Source organism: Lactuca saligna, chromosome 9, assembly GCF_052625555.1.
Source record: "Lactuca saligna cultivar CGN05327 chromosome 9, ASM5262555v1, whole genome shotgun sequence".
Taxonomy (NCBI): domain Eukaryota; kingdom Viridiplantae; phylum Streptophyta; class Magnoliopsida; order Asterales; family Asteraceae; genus Lactuca; species Lactuca saligna.
Genome location: NC_136425.1, coordinates 77404567 through 77419670, shown reverse-complemented (window position 1 = coordinate 77419670; position 15104 = coordinate 77404567). Strand labels below are relative to the sequence as shown.

Genomic DNA, 15104 nt, shown 5'->3' with positions numbered 1-15104 from the left:
CCCACCATCGAGGCGTTACCATAATAAGAAGTCAACAAAGCTTCCTGACTTTATCTATTCTTCTTACTCACCACTATTTACCTCTTTATTGCTAATGTACATCGTCTCTCTGAGCCATCATCCTATAAAGAGGATGTATCTGATCCTCTTTGGCAGACTGCTATGGCCGAGGAACTTGCAGCTCTTTATCAGACTCATCCTTGGGATTTAGTTTCGCTTCCGCTCGAAAAGCACATAATTGGTTATCGTTGGGTATATGAAATAAAAAAAAATCTGATGGATCCGTTGAGAATTATAAATCCAGACTTGTTGTGAAAGGATACTCACAAAAGTATGGTATGGATTATGAGGAGACTTTTGCTCCTGTTGCAAAAAATGACAATTGTTCGCACGTCGATTGCATTTTCTTCCATTCGCCAATGGAAGATTTATCAGATGGATGTCAATAATGCGTTCTTGAATGGTGATCTTCATGAGGAAGTATACATCTCCTCCCCCTAGTATTGCTCACCAACCAGGTGAAGTTTGTCAACTTCGGAAGGCACTATATCAGGGGCGGAGCTTCAACGATTTATTCGGGGGGGGGGGGGGGGGGGGGGGCACAGCCCCCTAGCCCTAATAAAGCTCCGACTATGCACTATATGGCCTCAAACAAGCCCCTCGTGCTTGGTTTGATAAATTTTCTATGGCGATTACTTCTCTTGGTTTTAAGCCAAGTAACCATGACTCATCTCTATTTGTTTGATGTACAAGTACATGTCGGATTATTCTTTCCTTATATGTCGATGACATGATTATTGTAGGTGATGATCATGATAGTATAGAGTCTTTAAAGTGTGATTTGCTCACCGTTTTGCTATGAAAGACTTGGGTTTGCTACGTTATTTTTGGGGACTAAAGCTGCTCAGTCTCCAAAGGGTTATCTTTTATCTCAAACGAAGTATATTTCAGACTTCTTTTAACGCACACGACTCATAGATAATTGGACAGTTGATACGTCTATAAAGAGTAATGTAAAGTATTCTACAATTGATGGTGTTCCCCTATCAGATCCAAGCCTTTATCGTACCATTATAGAGAGGTTGGTTTACATGACTGTCACTAGACTGGATATTGCTTATGCAGTTCATGTGGTTAGCCAGTTTGTCACTGCCCCTTTCTACTGCCCATTGGGGAGTCGTTCTTCGTATTTTGTGATATCTTTGTGGTACTCAGTTTCGCACCATTGTGTTTCCATCTATATCCTCTCTTGAGTTGCATGCCTATATTGATGTTAATTGGGATAGTGATATTTGTGATCGTAAGTCCACTACTAGGTATTGTGTTTTTCTTCGAGATTCATTGATATCATGGAAGAGTAAAAAACAAGATGTTGTCTCTCGTTCTTCTATATAATCTAAGTATTGAGCCACAGCTATCGCCATTTGTGAGATTGTTTGGTTGAGATGGCTTCTTGCAGACATGGGCGTTCACATCTCTCAGCCTACCCCTTTGTAATATGACAACGAGAGTGCGATAATGATTGCCAAGAATTCAATGTTTCATGAGTGCACAAAACACATTGAGATTGATTGTCATTTCACACTGCATCATCTCCAGAAGGGCAATATCTCCCTTTCTTATGTTCCTTCAACCTTGCAGATTTTATTTTCCGTGTGACAAACTCTCAATATTTATTGTTGTTGCATTGTGAGTTTGAGGGGGGTGTTAGCTAACTAGATTTTGGGTTTTATTTTGTATTGATTTTTATATTGACCCATTAGCTAGGAAACTCTAATTAGCTAAGTTTATATATTATATCTTCTCCTTTCATTGTATCTTGTACTTCTCATTTGATAATAACACGAAAAACGGAGAAAAACAGATTTATTTACAGAGTATGCCTCACATCCTAAAAAAAAGGAAAAAACAGATTTATTTACAAAACAAAAGTCCTATGATAATGTCACGTATTAACTAAAGAAATAAATTATTGCCTTTACATATAGTAAACAATTAATTATTTTAAAAGCATTTCACACCAAAAAGTATAGCTAATAAAAATAAATTTCTTCTATTTATTAACTCATACACGGTTCTCAACAAATAAACAACTTGTAGATTATCGCACCGTCATTACAATCATGTGATAAGCATAAGGTCCATCTCATTGTCCATCCTAAAATTAAATTTCTATTTGATTAAATATTTAGCATATTACAACGATAAAAAGTTAAAACTTAAGATATAACAATGCCAAGTCAAACACTCAAAGTTGACCAAATTGGCCCCAACTTGCTATTTATACCACACTCCAGTGACTCTCCTCCACCCATTCACTGAAACGTGAAGAGAGAGAGAAACATGGATGAAGAAAATTACACCCGACCCGAATACATTCCACATGAACTAGTATCTGAAATACTCACACGACTCGACGTCAAATCATTGACCCGATTCCGGTCCGTCTCTACCCGATGGAACTCCACCATTGTCCATCCATCTTTCTCAAAGTCCCACCTCTCCAACTCCTCCGCCGGCGCCGGAGCTCCTGTCACCCTCGTCCTCTCCTTCATCAACCGCTTTAACTCCGAACGCACCGTCTTCTCCGTCAAGATTCTGCCAAACCAAACCAAATCCCTACCAAACCCAACTCACATCCTTACAATCCCTGGATTCGCCCATCCCTTCGTCTCACAGTCTCTAAATGGCCTTATCTGCTTCAATCTGGGAGCTATGTGTGTTTGCAATCCTTCCACTCATAAATTCCATAAGCTTCCATGGACGAAAGCGGAGATCTCTCCACTGTCTCCGGCGTCAACACATCACCGGAGAAACGCCTTCGGGTTTGACCCGGTATCCAATGCACACAAGGTGCTCGACACATGGATCACATGTCACGAAGACGAGATGATCATGGAGCACAAAATATTCACCGTCGGAGCAGGTTGCAACAAGTGGCGGAGAATCGCCGACGGCCCGCCGTATTTCCCTTTCAACGAGAGTGTCTGCATAAACGGTCAGATCTACTTCCGGGCTCTCACAAGTGTCACCGCTTCGGAAGAAGTTGTAATGGTCGCGTTTGACGTCAATCGTGAAGAATTCCGATTCATTCAGATTCCTGATGATGCGATTTCCAATTCAGAAGAAGCTGTTCTAATCGAACTCGATCAGCGTTTGGCTATAGTTCACCACCAAGACAACATACTATCGATGTGGGTACTGATGGACGAGGAAGACGCCAAATGGTTGAAGAAGCGCGTGGAGATTCCAGGGATGTGTAGTGAGATAAACGATCGTCGGAGATTCAAATTTGCCGGGACCACATTTTCCGGCGAGTTGATATTTGCAGAGAGAAGCTTAACGAAGCCGTTCTATGTGTTCTTGTATGATCTGAAGAAGAATGAAGCTAAAAAGATAGAGATTTGTGGGCTAACAGATTTTAAGTTCGATTATAGTAGCGCTCTCATGAACGTTATCAGTGTTAACGAACATGTAGAAACCATTAAGTGTTTAACCTAGTTTACAACTTTTATTGCATAACCTACAAGTCAATATAACATGATTACGTTGCATGTATCTAGATTCTAGACTATATGATATTTGAAAACTGCATTCTGTATTTGTACAGTACAACTCAACAATGCATGACATGACAGTCGAGAGAAAGCATAGTTTTGTCTAGGCTCCAACAGTAGTTCGGGTCCGAAGCAACTTTTCTTTTTTTCTTGAAAACTTTCTTTCTCCAGAGGGGCCCACCTTGGGATAATCGGGTTAGGCTCCAACAGTAGTTTGAGTTTGAGTCTGAGTCTGAGTCCGAGGCAACTTTTCTTTCTTCTTGGAAACTTTCTTCTCCACAGGGGCCCCACCTTCGGATTCTGACGGGATTTCAATCCTAGCGAAAATGGGATTGGGTGGAGCCATGATTTGCCCACTCTTGAGCCCACCCCATTGCGTGTCGTTCTGCATTTTAAAAGGTTTATAGTCAATGACATTTACAAGCACAACTAGCAATTTGTATGTATAAAAGACATGGATACCCTCTGGTTCAAAATAGTTTTACCATAAATAGAATTACAAGCAAAACACAATGATGGGAGAGGGGGAATACCCAAGTGGTGGCGTTGAATTGTTCTGTGGTGTATCCAAGTTGCTGATAAATTCGGAGACATAAATTTGGTGCGACAGGTGACAATGCAACTGCAATAATTCTCATTGCTTCTAATATAATCACAAGGTCCTGCTCCACAAGAACAAATAAGAATTCTAAATGTACAAATTCAATCCTTCTCATGAAAAGTTATGAGACCTTTGCGGCTGAATCAAAAGATGTGCCTCCTTTTTTAAAAAGAGACCATGGTGCGTGTTCATCAATGTAAAGATTCCCAGCATTTCCGATCTCTAGAACACTCTCACAAGCTGATGATAGCAAAAGACTTTGGTATTGAATTTTTGCCTTTTCAACCTACAGAAAATAATAAATAAATAAATAAATAAAAAGAATTTTGTCTCTCATCAGGTAACCAAGATATTGCAAAGCCTAGTTTTCTAGGAAGTTTCTAAGTTTAAGTCACCAGTATGTTCATGGTGAATTGGTGTTTGGGAATTGGGATTACTTATTCTTTTTAGAAGACTTTGGGCCAAAATGTAATAAGCTTATAAGTTGGTTTTTTGGTGTTTGGCAAATGCTTTGTATACGTGTTAAATGACTAAATAGGACATTACCAGCTTCTCTACATTGTCCTTGAAGACATTTCCTTGGGCTGCAACACTCGAATCAGCAATCAAAGTTGACTGGCAATTCTTCTTCAAAAGTCCAAGTGTACGATTAAGAAGATTTCCTACATAACATCACATATAATATAATCAAACCCAAGGAAAACGTTGCATTGGGATCTATTTATCTGTTTATTTTAGAGTTTGAAAAAAAAAAAAAAGAGAGAAGAAATTTAATATTTATATATCAATATTATCTTGATTTTTGAATTACAAAGACGTTGCGGAAAAAAAATACAAGAAACATCCCCTAAATTTGGTAAGTTATATACTTATGTTTTTTCTTTTTGACTTGCTACAAATTTATATTAAAAGAGAGAGAGAGAGAGTAGCCCCATGCCTTTATGATGTATCAAAGGAGGGTGTGAAAAGACAAACCAGTTACCATCCTAAGCAATTAGTGGCGATGGACCTGTTTTGGACTTCGGGGGCAAAATTGTCTTTTATGCTTATTATTATTATTATTATTATTATTATCCGTTTGAATTATTTAGACCATTACCTGCAGGTGGAGGTGGGACAGGAGTAATGGGGGGACAACCTCATTGAAGTCTATTTGTCATTATGCCCCAATTGGCCAATTGTATCTTTTCTGTTTGTTCTAGAAGGTAAGCGTTATTTTGGTAAAAAAAAAAAAAAAAAAAAAAAAACTTTTGGAGATTTTCCACACCTCTCCAATATATAGGATTTATTTGAGATCATAAATACTCTACCTTCCTTGTTTACTTGTAGTGGAGGAGTGTGTTTTTTGATTTAGCAAGAGAGAGAGAGATACATACCAATGGTATTGGCAAGATGTGCATTGACAATATTAATGAAACGTTCCTCAGAGTAATCCCCATCATTTCCAAATTCAACTTCCCTCAGAAAAAAATATCTGACAGCATCAGCCCCGAATCTGTGAACCAATTCATTCGGTTCAAGAGTGTTCCCAAGTGACTTTCCCATCTTCATCCCATCCTAAAATTTAAAACCAATCCAAATCTTTCAAGTATGTTTGTGAATTGTGAATCATATCTTAAAATAAATATATATTCTTTATAAAATGACAACATTGAGATAGATACCTTTGTCAGGAACCCATGCCCAAATACAGTCTTGGGAAGGCTCAACCCAGCTGACATCAGCATAGCTGGCCAATAAACTGCATGAAAGCGCAATATATCCTGCACAAAACAATAAATATTATATAGTACATTTCATAGCAAATGGTGCCCAAAAAAGATAATGAATTTATCATAGGTTGTTATTAGAGTAAATTAAAGAAATGGTCCCTGTGGTTGTATGGTTGTTGGACGGGCAGTTAGAAGAAATAATGTTAAAAGAAATTACATAAGGGTATTTTAGTCATTTTACATGGTTAAGAATATCATAAGGACCTTCTCCGTAATAAATGACAAACTTAGGGACCGCATGGTTAGAAGAAACAAAAGTTGGACTGAGAGTTTTATTGTTCAGACAAGCACAGGGACCATTTCTGTAAATTAATCTTGTTATTATGATTTATGAGCAAGGAATTGTAAGTGCATTGCCATTACCGGTTACATATTGCTATTAGGGAAAATTGCTACATATTGGCATCATAATCGATTTAGTACTTATATTTTTTTTATTCAATTAAGTCCCAAAAACCGGTAATCATATTCAATTTAATCCTTTTACCCAATCAACAGGTCATCCAACTTTCAAAATTTACATTTTTGGCCCAGGTTTCAAAATTTATTACAACTTTAGTCCAAAATTTACACTTTTGGCCTAGATTTTAAATTTTATTACAAATTTGATCCAAAATTTACCCTTTTGGCCCAAATTTTTGAATTTTGTTATGAATTCATCCTAACTTTAGTTTTTTTACAACTTTTTTTCTCAAAATTTTGTTTTGAATATGTTTTTTCTTTATAAAATCATATTTATACAAAAAAAAAACATATAAAAGATTCTTATATTCTATATATAAAACTTTTTTTGTATACAAAAACATATTTCATAGTAAACGTGGTTGTGTGTGTGTGTGTGTGTGTATATATATACACACACACACACATACTTATAAAAAATGTAAACAAACACCGATTTCATAGTAAACGCATGTGTGTGTGTCTGTGTGTGTGTATATATATATATATATATATATATATATATATATATATATATATATATATATATATATATATAAATGCATGCCAACACTTATTTGGGTGCATATAAATATGTTTTTACAAAAGAAATGTATACACTTACTATGAGATAGATGTATGTATAAATTTTTTTTTATAAATATGTGTTTGCATACAAATATATTTATAACAAAATAGGTGTTGGTATACATTTTTTTTATAAAAACGGATGTGTAGATATTTATGTACTTAATAAATACATATTTTTATAAATAAGTATTTCATATATAAAATAAGTAGTTCTTTTAAGCTTTTATATAGAAAATATAAAAATTTTAATGTGAAAATATGTTTTTTTTGTATAATAGGATGAATTCATACAAAAATTCTAAAATTTGGGCCAAAAGAGTAAATTTTAGACCAAATTTGTATTAAAATTTAAATTCTAGGCAAAAATGTAAATTTTGGACCAAATTTGTAAAAAAAAATTGAAATCTGGGCCAAAAATGTAATTTTTGAAAGTTGGATGACCTGTTGACCAAGTAAAAAGATTAAATTAAATACAATTACCGATTTTTGGGACTTAATTGAATAAAAAAAGATATAAGGACTAAATCGATTATGAGACCAATATATAAGGACTTTATTGCAGTTTTCCCTTGCTATTATTTGTAAATAATTCAAATATGTTGCTATTATGGGTAAAGAAATGTAAGTAAATTGCTACTAAGGGTAAAACAAAGTAAATTTATTGATAAAAAGCAAAGTATATTCTTATTATTGGTGAATCAAACAAGACACAACCAAAGATCAGCTTAATAGCACATATAAACATCGAATGAGATCCTAACTAAATTTTAAATGGCATCAAAACCTACAAATATATAAGATAACAAATACTTTGCTACAATTTACAGTTTTAAACCAAATCAAATTTTCCATTTAGTATATTAAGCAAATAAAAAATTGGAAACTAAAAGCTCCATCATACCTTGCCAATCAAGTGCAATGAAGCAGGCCAACCTAAGGATATTGCTCTTTGTAAACTAGGTTGTTCTTCATCATCTGATAATGCTGATATATAACTGCATAATGATAAGATTAAAAAAAAAATAACCTTTGATAATCATGCTTAATAATTGATAAAAAAATAAAGGTAACTTTACCCTAACAATGCATCAAACCAGACATATATAGTTTGCTTTGGGTCATTAGGAACCCTAATACCCCAATCCACTGAAGCTCGGGAAATTGAGAAATCTCTAAGCCCACTTTTCATCCAATTTTGAACCTAAACAAGTTTATGCATTAGAGTTCAAATGGAAGTCCAAATTGCAACATTTTAAATATTGTCTCACCTCATTTAAACGATACATTGGTTGTACAAAATCTGGATTGTGCTCTAAAATATCTTCCAATCTTTTCTGATACTTTGAAAGGGCAAAAAAGTAATTGTCCTCTTTCCTTGAGACACATGGCTTTAAGTGCATTGGACAGCAATTATTTTCCAGCAATTCTTTCTCATCCTGTAGATGTTACAAAGCAATGATCTCAAGAAAAAAAATGTCTACCCTTTTCGAATTTTGTTGATATATCTAGTAATTTACCTTATACTCCTCACAATTGACACAGTATAGTCCTTCATAATCAGCTCGATAGATATCACCATTTTCAAGAACCTTTGAATAGAATTCTTCCACAATAGCTTCATGTTTAGGATCAGTAGTGCGAATGAATTTGTCATAAGATATATCTAACTGAAATTCAATGTAAGAAAGCGAAGCTTAATGAATGAACATTGAAGAATATATTAGTAGCATATAAGATTTATCAGTAACACGATTTTACATACATCTTTCCAAAGCGCTCTGTAGGATTGTGAAATTGCATCACAGTGGTCGTTTGGGGTTGAGCCACCTGCAGCGGCGGCAGTTGCTATTTTCTCTCCATGCTCATCTGTGCCCGTGATGAATATAACCTTCTTTCCTGTAAGCCTCTGAGATAAAGATTACAAACAAATTTTAGAAATCAAAATCTCAGATTGACGCAACTAAGCCATTTCATAACGGTATTGCATTTTAGGGTTTTAAAAAGCTTTGGAATTTTGAGGAGATAACTCTTGTAAGACAAAATTGAAATGACTCAACAACAAATTTGATTGGAGAGGTATATGATAACAAAATTTGTTACATGAATTTACAAACAAATTACAAAAGTAACCAAGCAGATGCGATATCCTAGAAGTTGTTAATAAATGTCGGACCTGAAATCGAGCAATAGCATCGGCGGCGATGGTGGAGTAGGCGCTGCCCATGTGAGGAGGAGCATTGACGTAATAAAGAGGAGTCGTCAAGATAAAGGGGTCTTCTTTTGCTACCATGGGTGATGAATTTGAATCTGTAGAATCTGAATTGCTACTGCAAGTGCAGTATAAAGCGGCTCCTGATCTTTTGGAAGAAGAAGACGAAGAAGAAGGTGAGAACCATTTTGAACGGAAGTTGATTTGGGTTTTGTTGATGGAATTCGAAAAAGACGATGATGAGGAGGAGGAGAAGAAGAAGGCGGTTATGCTGTTTCTCTGAAATTGAAGGGAGTGTTGCACCCTTGCCGCCATATCCACTCTTCGCCTGGGTGTTTAAGCACTGAATGGTGTTTGTATGGAGCTTTGAGTTTGGGGGATAGGGCGGGGTTTAGTTTTGGGGATAGTATCGGCGTTTTCAGACCAGTAACTTACTATGAAAGATGTTATATGGAAATGACTTTCATAATGTGGCTGTAGTTTAGTGGTAAGAATTCCACGTTGTGGCCGTGGAGACCTGGGCTCGAATCCCAGCAGCCACACATTTTTTTTTTTTTTTTTGTTAAATGGAACTCAAAATCACACTTTATTGTCTTTTATTTTTTTGTTTCTTTAAAAAAACCTTAATAAAAAAGATTCTCGTTTAAAAAATAAATAAACTCAAGAACGAATGTGTTTTTCATAGTTACCTAATTCGTTGGTAGCTCCGTTTAAAGAATGTAGATCGGGTTCACGATTCGCTAAAGTAGACGTATTGAGTATGGAGAATTTTATCTTTTTATTTTTTGTTCATAAATAAAACTCAAAAACACACTTTATTGTCTTTCATTTTTTTGTTTCCTTAAAAAAACCTTAATAAAAAAGATTCTCGTTTAAAAAATAAATAAACTCAAGAACGAATGTGTGTTTTTCATAGTTACATAATTCGTTGGTCGCTACGTTTAAGGAATGTGGATCGGATTCACAATTCGCTAAAATAGACGTATCGAGTATGGAGAGGTGTAGCTTCATTTTAATACGAATTGATACGGTGCAACATATGGTATAGTTTCGTGTAACCAAATTAATAAAATATATTCAAAACTATTTAGTCTTTAGATTTTACAAACCAAAATTGAAAATACAAGGGATTAAGTTTAACTTAAAAAACAACAACACAGGAACATTTCAAAGTACCAAAATGGTCTCACTTTCATTTGCTCCTGAAGTGTTGCGATTCTTTCCAAAAGCATCTAACAAATTGAAGATAAAAAACTGAATGCGAAGAGAAGAATGCAAGTTTAGAATAGAAATTGAATTGGTGAGAATAAAAATTAAATTGAAGATAGAAATGAGTAGAATAAAATGTCAAATTGGGATTTGGGTCGGTGGTACACAATATATTATATGAAGTCGCATAGAAACCAGGAACTACAGTGTAACATATCAAATTTCAACCAAAAAAAATTTCATTTTTAATTTACTAAAAGCATTGTTCATAAACTCAAGTCATGAGAAATCATGGGTGTCACATATAAAACATCACACCAAATATCAAAGTATCCCAAAATCCACATAAAACTTCATCAGCTGGCGAATGTGTACATTCACTCCTTCTCCTTCCCGCGATCCTCAAAAGTACCTGAAACACAATAAAATCAAAATTGTAAGCATGAAGGTTAGTGAGTTCCCCAAAATACCACATAACACATAAAGATGGCCACACACGGCTATATCGGGTTCATATCAACCCTGAGCCTATAATGGCCCCGAGCCCAAATTGGCTCCATCGGGTCCGTATCAACCTCGAGTCCATAATGACTCTGATCCCAGATCGGCTCCATGCATACAATAAAAGCATAACAGTAGAAGTCACAAAGACAACATGCACAATAACACATGTCACAGTACAACAGATAAGACCCACCGGTCACACATAATCTACCACACACGTAAGTATAGTGAGAAGACTCGCCTCGCTCACCTGAATTGTCGGAACTAGACTCCGCCTAATAAACACAATAATTAACCCTAATTAATAATTAAGGTCAATAACACAATTCACAAGTCCAAGTTCCTCAAGTAAGTCACAATCGAGGCAAAAGACCATTTTACCCCGCCTAGGCCCAAGGCCCTCCATGTTTGACCAAAAAGTCAAAAGTCAACCTTCTTGGTCCGTATGCAGGGCGTACTCTTCTTACTTGGGTGTACGTCTTGAATTAATGAAGTCGGGGACGGGCTTGGCTACGCGGAGCGTAGCTAGGAGTACGCCCAACGTACTTAGAGATTGCAAAAAAAACTCATACCCGATGGGCACCCGAAACCCTAACCCGAGTTGACCGGGTAAATCCCCGAGTTGACCAGGAACAATGACAGGGATAGGTATTACCCAAATTCAAAAAGTGAGGATGGGTATGGTTCTACGTGGTACCCGAAACTGGCCCCGATGGGTACCCGATATATATATATATATATATATATATATATATATATATATATATATATATATATATATATATATATATATATATATATATATATATATATATATATATATATATATATATATATATATATAGTATTATTAATGTTTTTATTTTAAATAATGCATAAATAAAAGTTCAGTAAACAAAGTAAGGCTTTTTAACAATCAAACGTGTAATTTTGGGAAGACTTTTTATGCCTTTTTTTACAAAAAAAAAATGGTTTACTCTTTAAAGTTGAATGTTATTTCTCATGTTTGAAGACATTCGGTGATTATACTGTTTTATATTAATTCAATTAGTTTTTGTTTTGTTGGTTAATATATAATTATGTGTTATTTTTCATAAAAGTTCAAAACTTTGTAATGGGAAAAAAATCCCCGATTCCCATTGGGGATGGGGATGGGGATGGGGACATATTTTTAATCCCCAATAGGGATGGGGTCGGTATGGGGATAGGGATGTGGATGTGGGTATGGGGACGGGGAACACGGAGCTCGGTGATATTGCCATACTTATACATATTTTTACGCAATATTTATTTACATTTTTACTAATAATTTGGTTATTTGCATAGAATATTGGTACTTATAAGCTTAAATTATATCTTGCAGCCAAATTGAAGCATTTCCGAAAGAAAGGGACTAAAAGTGACAAAACATGGAACTTTGGAGACTTGGAGTGCAAAAGTAGAAGAAACCCACGTATTTAGCTCTACTCACGACGTGAAATAGAAAGCCACGATGTGGACTCGAATCTTCCAGAAGATTAGTGTTCGCAAAGTAAAATCCTTACCCGATAAGGATTCTTCCTAAGTCACGACGTGAAATACTAATTTCGAGAAAATTATATAAACCCAAGATCATTACGATTTTAAAGACTTTTTGTTGCTTTAGAGGGTTCCTGGAGACGACTTTCGAAAGAAGGAAAAGTTTGGAATTGGTTTTCAACACTAAGGAAGAAGAAGTTCATAATTTGATTCATAGATTGGTATATTTAAACATGTTCTTGATTATGGATTTTTTTTGCTTAGTTGCTAGAATGTCCAGCTAAATCTAGTTTCTTCTGTTAGCTAGATGAAGTTGGAACTCATGGATTTGATATTTTAGATTTGATTTTACTTGTTGGTAAAAACTTGTGTTGATTGATTTTACTTAGCATGTTTGATTTGATATTTAATTGCTTGTAGTTCTTATTATGTGTATAGTGATTATTAATATGCATGAATTAGAATATCTGGTAATTTAGTGAGCATTAAATTATTAGAGCTAGGATCAAACCAATCTTAGTTAAGCAATTGAATAATTGAATTAGGTTGTGCTAGAGAATACAAATTATGAATATAATTGTGTGTTAGTAAATCAAACTACATAGCCCAATCCATTAAATAATTAATTTCGTGTTAACTAATGTGTGAGTATGCATTGATTTACATGAATTAATTGAATAATAGTAAATTTGGAATTAAATCGCTAGTACTTTATTAATTGGTACCAACAGTAATTGTCATAGCTAATTTATCACCCATTGAGTGAAAGTGGATTCGAACTAACAGAAGTGTTTGTTTCTTTATTGAGTTTGTGTTAAAGAATTAATTTCATCTAAACTTGCAAAATTAGATAAAACCCCTTGCTTTGTTAAAACTAGGTTAATTTAGTAGTAAATAAATTGATAAGTTAAAACCATTGCCTATGATCGACACCCGACTTACCCGACTATTCTATAATTTGACTAGGTACACTGCCTAGGTAAAATTTAGTTAGTTAAGGTAGTTAGGTTGTAAATATTAAAACTAGGTGTAGCTATTTACATGCATCACCCGGCATACCCGTACCTATTGTTATCCCTAAGCGTACTTTGCCTAGTCCCAAAACTCCAAGACACTTATTCCAACTTCAGATCTAACCACTATAGAATGTCTTAGCCTATAAAGTCATTGACTTTAAACCTTTACACGGCTAGATAGGGATTAAAACACAAAACCTTAACTTTTACAACATTCAAAGTCACTTAACTCATGCATGAGCTAAAGCAAACGATCAAGCAACCATTTATATGAATCAAGGCACTCTAAAACACCAAAAAGGACAACCAATACGTTCTGGGGTATTCCATATTCACAAAGGTCCAACCTTTGGGACAAATAACTCAAATTAACCCACTAGTGAGATCTAGAAAGAACAATAGCAAGGTATGGACTTTATACCTTCAAAAGATGCACAATGTGATGTAGTTTCTGGATCCACAAGCTTGTATGCAACACCACCTTCTTTAATGGCTTTCTTCTTCAACAAGAAAGCACCAAAATCACCAAAAGCTTTAAAATCTTCACACATAAGGTTGAGACTCGAGAATAGGCTTTGGAAGGAGTGGAGGCTGTTTCTAGAAGGTCCAAGGAAGGTATAAGGTTGTTTAAATAGGGGACAGACCCTAAAATTTAGGGTTTAAGGTCTGAGCTAGTACACCCAACGTACCACATGTACGCCCAACATACTTGAAACATCCCTAAAATACGACCCAAAATTTTCATTTGTAAATTATTATAAAAACTATAATCACCCATAATTGATAAGAAAACCGAGTGTCATATGTCTCAAAATATCATAAAATATTGTATCCAAAAAAAAATGATAAGGTATCAGAGTCTAAAACAATCTCAGGTTGAATACTATGGTGTGTGTCATGCGATCATCTCGAGCTCTTCCCCTTGCTACCGGAAGTACCTTAAACCAAAACTGAAATTGTAAGCATGAAGCTTAGTGAGCTCCCCCATGCTACCACATACCATACAAATACATATAACAAATCACATAACTCTGGGACTACTCCCAACTGCATCAGGATGAATCCGGACATCGGCTTACCCGGCATCGGACTCCTGTCCGGTATCGGGCTCACCCCGACATCAGCCTTGCCCCGATATCGGGATTTCCCCAACACATATGCAACATAACATAAACATATAACATAATCACATATACTGCATCGGGCTTTCCCGGCATCGGGCCGAAGCCCGGAACATATAACATACAACATATAAATAGGCATACATCGAGCTTTCCCCTGCATCAGACTGAAGCCTGGAACACATAACACATAACAAGTAACATGCATGAATCACAAAGACATCAAGCATTCATAACTACTTCTCGGGACCGTCTCGACATCGGACCCAAGTCCGAAAACATATAAACTGCACCGAGCTAATCCCGACATTAGATTCACCCCGACATACTAAAAATACTTAAACTGGTTTGCATTGGCTCCTTAGACCCGTTCCTACTGAAGGAAGACTCACCTCATATGACTGACTGCTGAAAAGTTGGGTGAGGGATCCCTGTCTGCTACTCCGGCGACTCTCCGGCTATAAATTTCATAAGAACACTTAGTTAAAAACTGATAACTAATCTTAGGGTAAAATGACCATTTTACCCTTGGTCAAAGTCAACCCTCCAAGTTGACCAAACTCGC

The 15104-nt window shown here is 35.5% G+C and overlaps 2 protein-coding genes and 1 non-coding gene across 3 annotated transcripts; 2 read left to right on the top strand and 1 right to left on the bottom strand.

Annotated features, from left to right (window-relative positions):
- The first annotated feature begins 2289 nt into the window (after positions 1 to 2289).
- LOC145017428 (F-box protein At1g30790-like) lies at positions 2290 to 3558 on the top strand. The gene has a single exon (XM_078975460.1). The coding sequence runs from the start codon at positions 2344 to 2346 to the stop codon at positions 3499 to 3501; it is 1158 nt and encodes a 385-aa protein (XP_078831586.1). The 5' UTR covers positions 2290 to 2343; the 3' UTR covers positions 3502 to 3558.
- On the bottom strand, positions 3490 to 9582 carry OVA1 (methionyl-tRNA synthetase / methionine-tRNA ligase / MetRS (cpMetRS)). The gene is made up of 12 exons (XM_078975459.1): positions 9136 to 9582; positions 8725 to 8868; positions 8480 to 8629; positions 8231 to 8398; positions 8039 to 8163; positions 7864 to 7957; positions 5823 to 5921; positions 5535 to 5715; positions 4705 to 4820; positions 4289 to 4444; positions 4091 to 4219; positions 3490 to 3942 (listed from the first exon to the last, which is right to left on the bottom strand). The coding sequence occupies exons 1-12, from the start codon at positions 9484 to 9486 to the stop codon at positions 3754 to 3756; spliced, it is 1902 nt and encodes a 633-aa protein (XP_078831585.1). The 5' UTR covers positions 9487 to 9582; the 3' UTR covers positions 3490 to 3753.
- Positions 9583 to 9641: 59 nt separating this feature from the next.
- TRNAH-GUG (transfer RNA histidin (anticodon GUG)) lies at positions 9642 to 9713 on the top strand. The gene has a single exon. It is a non-coding gene; the product is annotated as a tRNA-His (tRNA).
- Positions 9714 to 15104: the final 5391 nt, after the last annotated feature.